Genomic DNA, 11,175 nt, shown 5'->3' with positions numbered 1-11,175 from the left:
TTTTAGGAAACATGCGAGAAATGTATTTAGAAAATCGGATGTCACTAGGATGGTGTGAGTGCCGTCCCATGACATCTGATTCTTTACTTGCTCCCATAGACTTGCATTGGAGAGACTCGCAGCAGAAACTCGCAAAAAAGCAGCATGCTGCGATTTTTTTCTCAGTCCGATTCGGACTGAGGGGGAAAACAAAAACAAAAAAAAAAAAAAAAAACGCAAATGCGAGCTGAATCATTCACTAACATGTGTCCGATTCCAATGCGAGATTTTCTCGCATTGCTCTACTGCGAGAAACTTGCAAGTGAGAAGCAGCTCTTAGTCAACCCCACTAGGTGCTAAAGTCCACACAGGGTTAAGCAAGGGAAGGAAAAAAAAAAAAAAAAAAAAAAAAAAAAAAACCACCGTATCCCCAGTTAACTCAGGGAGAGAAACTGCAACAACCACCAAGATTCTCCAGATGTATGCAAACAACTGCTAGCACTGAAGACTTGATAAAGGCTTATAAAGTATCACTAGTACCAAGTAATAGGAAGTGAAGGTATATACAGACAAAGGGAAGTACAGATGAATAGCAGTCCAAAAGGGAAAGGGATGAAAACCAAGCAGAAATAATAGAAGGTCAAGGAGCAGTTTGCGAAACCAAATGCTGTGACCTTCTATAGCTGGGACTGTCACCCATGACACATGCTCCCAACATGGTGCTGGCACATAAAGAGGAGAGTCTAGACTTAAGGCCCAGTCACACACTACGATATATCAGGCGATAAGTCGTCAGGGTCACGTATTCCTTGATGCAAATCCAGCATCGTTAGACATATCGTAGCGTGTGACAGCTACGAGCGACTTAACGAGCAAAAATACTCACCTTATCGTTGCTCGTTGACATGTCGCTCATTTTCAAAATATCAGTCACTCACATTCCTGGATGCAGGTTGTTCGTCATTCCTGAGGCAGCACACATCGCTCCGTGTGACACCTCGGGAATGACGAACAACAGCTTACCTGCGTCCCGCCGGCAATGAGGAAGGAAGGAAGGAAGGAGGTGGGCGGGAGGTTACGTCCCACTCATCTCCGCCCCTATTGGCCGGCCGCTGTGTGATGTCGCTGTGACGCCGAACGTCCCTCCCCCTTCAGGAACAGGATGTTCGCCGCCCACAGCGAGGTCGTTCGTGAGGTAAGTACGTGTGACATTGGTGACAGACGTTGTGCGACACGGGCAACAAATTGCCCGTGAAGCACAAACGATGGGGGCGGGTGCAATCGCACGATAAACTGACGCATGTAACGGGGCCTTTAGGGACCATCCTGTTTCGGTACACCTTGTTGCAGTGGGATGGCTTTTATGCTTTTTTAATCAAAATATTGTCAACGTACTACCCCATGTTATTTCCATGTGCTACTAATGGTTATTTACTTATGGCAGGGCATTTGCTCATTGTTTTTGTTCAAGGTTTTTTCTATATAAAATTTAAGTTATATTCGCACAAAGCATTTATGGGCATTTTTTGTGTGTGTTGGAGAAAAGTTTGTAGTTAGTGACATCTTTATGGATGTGAATATTTTGCTTTATTGCTTTCTTTTTAAAGCATTAAGTTCTGCTCCATAGACTTGAATAGGTTTTTGTTCCTTTTTTTTTTATTTTTCTCAGTTTGGTCAGTGGAAAATTGCAGTTTTTGCATGGGCCATTGATGCAGTTTTAAACACAAAAATAAATAATATGTTTTATCAAGGTATAAAGTGGTTAAGTAGGAAAAAAAAAAAAGTTAAAAAAAAGGTAGTTTCTTGAAGCGCTAGCCTCTTATGTTGTAGCATGTAGTAACTCATCCTTTGACAACAGACATGAAATACTGGTAACACACGAATTGGAAGTCATCATTGTAAACAAACCAGCCAGTCTAGTTAACAGTGCAGCCTTTTGTTATAAATAGCAGTATATATGTACACACTCTTAAGAATTTAAATATTAATCCAAAAATATAAACTTTTGCGTTTTCCATTTTTTTTTCTCCCATCTGTGCTCAACTCTTAAGAGATGGATTCCGGTTTGCAAAATTTTTGTGTCGTAGAAATTTACGCAGTTCTTCCAGCTCTCGGGGTCCGAGGCTCTGGTCCACCCCTGGCATAAGCTGGTTACTTAACGGGGAAACAATGTAACCATTTCTATACAGAAAGAAGCGCTTGCTGCACTCAAAGGTGGTGAACATCAAACCGAAATAAGGAACAACCTGTCAATGTAAAGGGAAACAGTCATTAGTGGAGAACACAAAAATGATGCAGATAATACACAAGACTAGAATTCTGCCTTTACAAATTTATTGAATACAGTGGAACCTTGGATTAAGAGTAACTTGGTTTGAGAGCGTTTTGCAAGACAAGCAAAGCTTTCTAAAAATGTGTAACTTGGTTTAAGAGCAATGCTTTGCAATAAGAGCAAATACCCACTGCGTACAAGTCCGGTTCTGTTCTTTCACCGCGCTCTGACGGTACATTTCTGTACCTATGTACTGTATATAGTATACCATTGCACAGTACAGTATATACTATATAGCATGTCTATCAAATTGCATTTGTGGATACAGTATTGTACTTTCTTATTGATAACCAGTACAGCACATTACTTGTATTGTATCTCCCGCCCACCAACAATTTTATTGTAAGCTAATGTGCAGTTTACTTTGTTTTATATGCTTTTACTGTACTGCACAGTACTTTGTATTAGTGTACTGTAATATTGTTATATGAATACAGTACATTATATTGTATTACTGTAATACGTTTGTATAAACACAGTAAATATTTTTGGGTTGTGGAATGAATTGTCTGCGTTTCAATTATTTCCTATGGGATAATTTGCTTTGATATAAGAGTAACTTGGTTTAAGAGCACAGTCCCGGAACCAATTATGCTCGTAATCCAAGGTTCTACTGTATATCGTCATTCCATGGCAAACTGACCAAAACTTGCAATTAGGGGTTAGGATTCATAGGAGCAGTATCTTGTGAGGTTCTGAGCAAAAACTAAAATATTCGGGTTATTCGTACCAAATCCCTATACTACTAGTCACAAATAACGAACTTAAAGCAAGTCAATGGGGAACTCTAGCATTTTTCTGGGAAATCTTCAAGAAAAATGTTCAGGTTCTCCATTGACTAGCACTAGGTTCGTTATTCGTGACAAATACTGCAATAGTACAAGCTATTCGGTACGAATAACCCGAATATTTTAGCATTCACTCATCGTTATTTATGAGCTTAATCAAGCTGATATTGGAACAAACACCCCTGCTGCAAGTGTGAATGCTTGGAAATATGAAAAAGGAGCTGTATGCTATGGATGAAGAGTAAAATCACTGCATTTTTCACCACTATTCTGTTTTTCTCTCACCTGCATCGTTATTTGGCATCTAGCCAAAAAGAAAAAGCACAAAATGCTCCCTTGTCATTTGTTGGGTGACTCATTCTGCTTAGACAAGGTGATAATCGTGAAATAAGTTATTAGGAACACCCGTAAGATATTATTGTCCAGTGTAAATGTACCTTAGGGGGTACATTTACACCATTTGATTATCATTTTCAATTAGCCAGTGTAAACAGGCTACCCAACAAACAAGCTAAATGTTCATACGTCCTGCGAAATGATTTTTGAGCTTACTCAGAATATAATTTTTCTCTGCAGCACATGTCCTGTTTACACAAGACGATGTGCTGCCAAGACTGAGGGTTTTAATGTGCTCAGAACAAAATCAGGAAATGCTCGGTTGGCTTATATGTAGCTAATTGGCAGTAATAATGGCAATGGGTCAGCCAGGGTAAAACACACCATCGAAGTATACACTTTGTCATCACGCTGCTTAGGACAGATCTACAGTGAGGAAAATATTGCCAATTTGCAAATTTTCCCACCTACGCAGATTGGAGAGGTCTGTAATTTTTAATTGTAGGTACTCTTAAACTGTGACAGACACAATTAAAATATCTGGGGGGGGGGGGGAAATCACATTGCATGATTTTTAAAATAATTAATTTGCATGAAATAAGTATTTGATCACCTACCAACCACCAAGAATTATTGCTCTCGCAGTCCTGTTATTTTTTCATTAAGAAGCTCTCCTCTGCACTCATCTGTATTAATTGCACGTGTTTAACTGTTAACTGTATAAAAAAAGACACCTGACCACACACTCAATCACACTTCAACCTCTCCACTATGGCCAAGACCAAAGAACTATTTAGGGACAAAAATTGTAGACCTGCACGAAGTGGAATGAGCTACAGGACAATTGGCAAGCAGCTTGGTGAGAAGGCAACAACTGTTGGCACAATTATTAGAAAATGCAAGCAACAAGATGACTGTCAATCTTGCTCAGTCTGGGGTTCCATGCAGGATCTCACCTTTGACGGGTAAGCATGGTGTTGAGAAAGGTCAGGAATCAGCACAGAACTACACGGGAAGACCTGATCAATGACCTGAAGAGAGCTGGGACCACAATCTCAAAGATTACCATTAGTAACACACAACGCCATCATGGATTAAAATCCTGCAGAGCACACAAGGTCCCCCAGCTCACGCCAGCACATGTCCAGGTCAGTTTTAAGGTTGCCAATGACCATCTAGATGATCCACAGGAGACATGTTGTCAGAGGACACGAAAATCAAACTTTTTGGTATAAACACCACTCCCAGTGTTTGGAGGAAGAAGGAGGAGTACAACCTCAAAAGCACTATCACGACCATAAAGCATGGAGGTGGAATTCTTTTTTTTTTTTTTTTTTTTTTGGGGTGGTGTTGCAAGGTGGACAGGATGACTGCACCGTATTAAAAAGGGGAGGATGGCTGAGGTCATGTATCGCAAGATATTGGCCACCAAACTCTTTCCCGCAGTTAGGGGTACTTTGCACGTTGCGACATCGCTAGCATCGATAGTATCTGCCCCTGTCGCACATGCGATATCTTGTGATAGCTGCCGTAGCCAACATTATCGCTACGGCAGCTTCACACGCACTTACCTGCCCTGCGACGTCTCTCTGGCCGGCGACTCGCCTCCTTCCTAAGGGGACGGGTCGTGCGGCGTCACAGCGACGTCACACGGCAGGCGGTCAATAGAAGCGGAGGGGCGGAGATGAGCGGGACGTAAACATCCCGCCCACCTCCTTCCTTCCGCATAGCCAGTGGAGGCAGGTAAGGAGATGTTCCTCGCTCCTGCGGCTTCACACACAGCAGGAAGGACGAACAACATCGTATCTCCTATTGGTGCGACATTATGAAAATGACTGACGCTACACAGATCACCGATTTTCGACGTTTTTGCGATAGTTTATCGGCGCAGCTAGGCTTTACACGTTGCGACGTCGTTACCGGCACTGGATGTGCGTCAGTTTCGATTTGACCCCGACGATATCGCAGTAGCGATGTCGCAGCGTGTAAAGTACCCCTAAGAGCATTGAAGAGAGGTCGTAGCTGGGTCTTCCAGCAAGACAATGACCTGAAACACAAGCCAGGGGGCAACTTAGGAGTGGCTCTGTAAGAATCATTTCAAAGTCCTGGAGTGGCCTAGTTAGTCTAAAGACCAGAACCCAATAGAAAAATCTTTGGAGGGAGCTGAAACTCAATGTTTCCCAGTGACAGCCCCGAAAACTGAAAGATCTGGAAAAGATCTGTATGGAGGCCACCAAAATCCCTGCTGCAGTGTGTGCAAACCTGGTCAAGAACTACAGGAAACGTTTCACCTCTAATTGCAAAACAAAAAGGTTTCTGTATCAAATATAATTTTGATCTTTTTCATTAAATACTTATTTTATGCAATAAAATGCAAATTATTTAAAAATCATACAATGATTTTCTGGATTTTTTTATGCTGTCTGTCACAGTTGAAGTGTACCTATGATATAAATTACCGACTTCTTCACCATTTGTAGGTGGGGAAAACTTGCAAAATCGGCAGTGTATCAAATACTTCTTCACTGTATTACAAAAATTTGTGACTTATCCATTTTGAACATTCTTTTTTATTTTTTAGTAGGAAGGAGTCATTAACAAATAACCCAATCAGAAAGTCTGCCCTGCTGGGGCCACAAGAGTTCAGCTGTACCGTGGGAAAATCAAACATCCCTGCATATAGTAAAAAGCTCAGATACTATAAAAATAAGACACAGTTAAGAAACAATTAAACAAGAGAAGTTTACCTTAATTAGATTTGCAGTCAGTCCACTCCAAAGACTAAGCACACCTTTTGTTTTCACAATTTGTCTAAAGCAATCCTGCACACCATTGAAGTGGACATCCACTCCCCCACAATGTGGAAGGACCTGGCTTTGTGCCTATGATAATGAAGAGATAATTATATTTACATTTCTAAAAGACAAAAGCTTAGGGTCAATACAAACACTGTAATAGTACTATTGGTTATCTTTATGGTCCCATCTGATAATGGGCAGTGGGAGCAAAATTTGGTGCCTTCAAAGCTGCATTTACACTGCAAGACAATAGTGAAGGAGCATTGTGTCACTGCCATCTTGCCAGGTAAAAAGGCTGCTGATGCAAAACGCTCATTCATTAAGGCAAAATGATCTCTTATGTAGCACAAAGATCATAGTTCTCGCGGTGCATCATCCTGTATAAAGAACACATGAACTGACAAGCACTTTGTCAACCTATTCACACACTGATAATGGTATATTACCCTCACTGTGTATCACTTCTTTTGGTCTGCCTGTATAAACATCCATTCAAACAAACACCGATCAGTAAACTTTGACCGATCGCTGGTTATACAGAGCCACCGATCTGTCCATTTAAAAAAAAAAAACAAAAAACAAAAACAGCCCTTACAGAAAATTCAATTCTCCCAAATTATAAATAATTTCCAAAATTCAAGAATGCCACCTAGACCAGATTAATGCAAATCTGATTCTTTAAAGTCAGAATTTGGTAAAATTCAAACCACATACTAAAAGAATCTGTTGTGGTCATGTCAATTATTCTATTATTTTCCACGTATGTGGTTTAACGTTAATTTGTCAGGTGCAATATGCACCCAGATCCACGAGCAGTTCTGGGTACATATTGCTAATCCCTGCCTAACTGTCCCAGGTTATAGTAGGATACATAGAGATCTTTAGAAAAAGTATTTCGAAAGCCTTTATGATATGCTTATGAGCGCAGGGACTAGTCACAAGGGTATTAGTTTCTGCGCTCATTCCGCAATATTAGCATGCCCACAGGGAGGTGCAAACATGCTATTCAATGTCTATTGCCCAGCGTCATCAGTGATGACACGCGTGCGTGTGTCTATTGTCACCACTTCAGAATGCCGGTTTTAGGGTAAGAATGCTCAGCACTTTCGGTCATGTGCACTAGACCTCTCTGAAGCCGGGACGTGTACACCCAACTTCATAGTGCGAATGACCGGAACTGCGGGGCATTCTGATCATACGCACCGACCCGATAGCCAGTGTCTGAAGTGGTGACAATGGACACAGATACGCCTGTCACCACTGATAAAGCTGGGCAATGGACATTGAATAGCATGTTAACCAACACCCTTGCGACTAGTCCCTGCGCTCATTAGCATATCATAAAGGATCTTTATAAATACTTTTCCTAAAGATATCTTTATCTATGCTACTAGATACAGGGGCAGTTAGGCAGGGATTAGCAATATGCACCCAGAACACTCGTATGCCTATCTTGTACACTTATCGTATCCTCTGTGATATACTGAGGGTACCAGCACCTACTTTAAGAATAAGGCTTTGGGATACACCATTGTCAATGGAGAGGTGGCCTCACATGTAAGGGTAAGTTTTTTTTTGGAGACGAAATTCTCCATAAATGAGAAGTTTTGATTGGAGAGTTTCTGGTGTGAAAACACCAAGTGTGAACACACCCTGAGGAACCCTCCATTGCTTAGCATGGAAGTTACAAATACTGCATCTTTTCACTTGCAGTGGGATAATGCCATAACCCACATTTACACTGCACGCCTATTGGAAAGGAGCGCTCCTATAAATACTCAATTTCCAGTAAATTGGCCAGTGTAATAAGGCTGATGATCAGTGGAACAACAAGCAAAAACTAAATGATTATTAAGCTTACTTAAAAATCATTGCTGTCGGCAGCATATCATCCTGCGTATCAGGACCTGTGCTGACAAACAATGGCAGCCTATACACACACAGAACAATCTATAAAATCGCTCTCTCCACAGAAAAAGTGAGGTCAGCCTGTCTAAATAGGCTACTAAATCACCGTGCGTTAGCCAGTGTAAAGGAGCCCTGAATTTATGTTTCTCCACATACCAGCTTAAGACATGAGGCCTGATGAAGGAATACAGGTAGCACATTGGGCAGAGCTCTGTGCAGCATTACATTTATGTACAGTCTCAAGCTTCTATTGAAATACTGTGTTCTTCTACTACACCCAGAACAGGTAATTCCTGTTTACGCCCAACAGGGCACAAATGCACACACAGGCCTCCATAACAACCTCTGGAGTCACTAACCAGGGTGAAAAGGCAGCAGGAAAGTAGAACAATAGTAATTAGATTTAGCTATAAACCATAGTCTGAGCCACTATCAATTCTTGGAGCAGATAATCATGAAGTTCCTGTGCTAATGTCATACTAGTTTGCTCCTAGGAGAGTACAGCAGATATTAAGCAACTGGGCCTAGCATGGGTCTCGATTGTCCTACCCTTCAATGATGGTTCTCAATCCTCTAGCTTCATGGTGGGACATTGAGATTGGAGATTAACAATTAGAGCCATCGTCCGATAAAGACCCGCTTACAAGGTAGTGACAAAAGGCCCCATATAAATTAAACTAACGTCAGCCAAACCCACCAATATCCATGGATTCGGTTTGTTTGATCTCTGTAGATAGTCCACCACCAGAGATGTCTGCCAACACAGGAGTGGTCAGCAGAGCAGCGTATGGTACAGTCGGGCAACACAGCGGTAAGCCAAACTGTGGTTCAGCCGACAGCAAAGTATGGAAGGAAAAAGAGGACTAAAATCCGGATCACAGGTTGCAAATGAGGATATATTTGTATATGTGGATTTCACATAAAAGCAGACCCTCCTGTTTAGTTTCTGGAAGCCTTTGAGTAGACTGGATGACCACCGGTGATAATGCATTCCTAGCTGCCAATCACTGCTGGGCAAGGATGAGCAAACTTGAATTGTAAAGTTCCGGAGTTCATATCGGACACTTTAAACAAAAGTTTGTGTTAGAGTTTGGATACTGTTCATATGCTAATAAAGTTAGCTTTATTGCAAGAGGAAGTTGCCTGTAAGCTGCTGTGAACAGTAAAGGGGGGGAAGAAAGAGGGGACATTCCAGCGTAATCCAATTGGGAAATAAACACACCCTCATTATGAATTAAAAATAAATCCTGAAAGTTCCGAAGTAATCCAAGTGATGTCACCGCTCATGACAAATTCTGGGCTGCAGCTGACTGCCAGTTAACTATGGAGCTGTGTTATGAGAAGGTTCTCAGAACAAATCTCCTTAGCAATCGATGGACGTCGTGATACATTACTCTGTGGATTACGGCATAACTTCCAGGATTTCTTTTTAATTAATAAATTGGTGAATGAAGGAGTGTTTATTCAAATAACCTTTTTATCCTTTGTGGTTTGTTGTTTTTTTTTTGTTTTATTTTTTTTTAACTGTGCTTGCCAGTTAGTAATGGGGGTGTCTGATAGATGCTTCTCTATTACTAATCCCTGGGCTTGATGCCAGCTGTCAATTCACAGCTGACAAGAGCCTCAAAAGTATTACCCCAATTGCCACCACACCAGGCAATTGGGAAGAGCAGAGCAAGGTGCCAAACTTGGTGGATCTAAAGGAAACACCATTTCTGGAATGGCCGTGGGCTGCTATTTTTAGGCTAGGAGGGGCCACATAACCGCAGGTTCCCAGCCTGATAACCATCCAAGGTAAAGCTGGGGCTGGTATCAAAAATAGGGCAGAGCTCACCTCTTTTTTTATTATTTTTCATTTGATAAAATGGTGTGGGATCCCCTCTATGTTTGATAACCTTCCAAGATAAAACCGACAGCTGAGGGTTGCTTTACTACCAGAAAACAAGCTGGACCTCACTAATTATATATATATATATATATATATATATATATATATATATATATATATATATATATAACAAAAATCATACATGAACTACACAATACGTAAATTCTAGAATACCCGATGCGTAGAATCGGGCCACCTTCTAGTATATATATTATATATATATATATATATATATATATATATATATATATATATATATATATATATATATATATATATATTGTTGTGTGTAGTTACCAAGTGTTTGTGTAGGCGCTGTACATGTTCTGGGTGTTGTCTGGGTGTGACGGGGGGTGAGAGCGGTGTTGTATGTGTGTTGCGTTGTTTGTGGAGCGCTGTGTGTCTGTAGCGTTGTGTGTGTGTTGCGCGGTTTGTGTGTGTGTGTGTGGTGTGTTTTGGGGGGAGGTATGTTTTGTGCAATGTGTGTGTTGTGCGGTATGTGCGTATATTTGTGTGTGCCGCGGTGTTTGTGTGTTGGGTGTTGTGTGTGTGCAGCGTTGTCTGTGTGTGTGGGTGTCTGTGTAGGGCAGTTGTTTGTGGTTCCCAGTGTGTGTGTGTGTGGTGTGTGGTGTGTTGTGCAGTGCGCGCGTGTGTGTGTGTGTGTGTGTGTGTGTGTGTGTGCGCATCAGCCTCTCTTCTCTCAGCCTACCTCTCCCAGCCTCCCTCAGCATCAGCCTCCCTCAGCATCAGCCTCCCTCAGCATCAGCCTCCCTCTCCCAGCCTCCCCAAGCATCTGCCTCCACCAGCATCAGCCTCTCTCCTTCCAGCCTCCCCCAGCATCAGCCTCCGCCAGCATCAGCCTCTCTCCTTCCAGCCTCCTCCAGCATCAGCCTCCCTCTCCCAGCCTTCCCCAGGATCAGCCTCTCTCCTCCCAGCCTCCGTCCTCCCAGCCTTCCCCAGCATCAGCTTTCCCCTCCCAGCCTCCCTCAGCATCAGCCTTCCCCAGCATCAGCCTCTCTCCTCCCAGCCTCAGCCTCTCTCATTCCAGCCTCCCCCAGCATCAGCCTCTCTCCTTCCAGCCTCCCTCAGCATCAGCCTCCCTCTCCCAGCCTCCCCAAGCATCAGCCTCCACCAGCATCAGCCTCT

The 11,175-nt window shown here is 42.3% G+C and overlaps 1 protein-coding gene across 1 annotated transcript in view; it reads right to left on the bottom strand.

Annotated features, from left to right (window-relative positions):
- Window positions 1-382: 382 nt before the first annotated feature.
- Window positions 383-11,175, bottom strand: part of SLC25A43 (solute carrier family 25 member 43) — a 44,907-nt gene continuing 34,114 nt past the window's right edge. The window contains exons 4-5 of the mRNA XM_075323835.1: window positions 6,183-6,317; window positions 383-2,225 (exon numbers count right to left, since the gene is read on the bottom strand). Of these exons, the coding sequence (XP_075179950.1) occupies window positions 2,019-2,225; window positions 6,183-6,317 (342 nt within the window). The 3' untranslated portion in view covers window positions 383-2,018. The remainder of the gene's footprint in view (window positions 2,226-6,182; window positions 6,318-11,175) is intronic.

Source organism: Anomaloglossus baeobatrachus, chromosome 9, assembly GCF_048569485.1.
Source record: "Anomaloglossus baeobatrachus isolate aAnoBae1 chromosome 9, aAnoBae1.hap1, whole genome shotgun sequence".
NCBI lineage: Eukaryota > Metazoa > Chordata > Amphibia > Anura > Aromobatidae > Anomaloglossus > Anomaloglossus baeobatrachus.
This window is presented reverse-complemented; position numbering and strand designations above follow the sequence as displayed.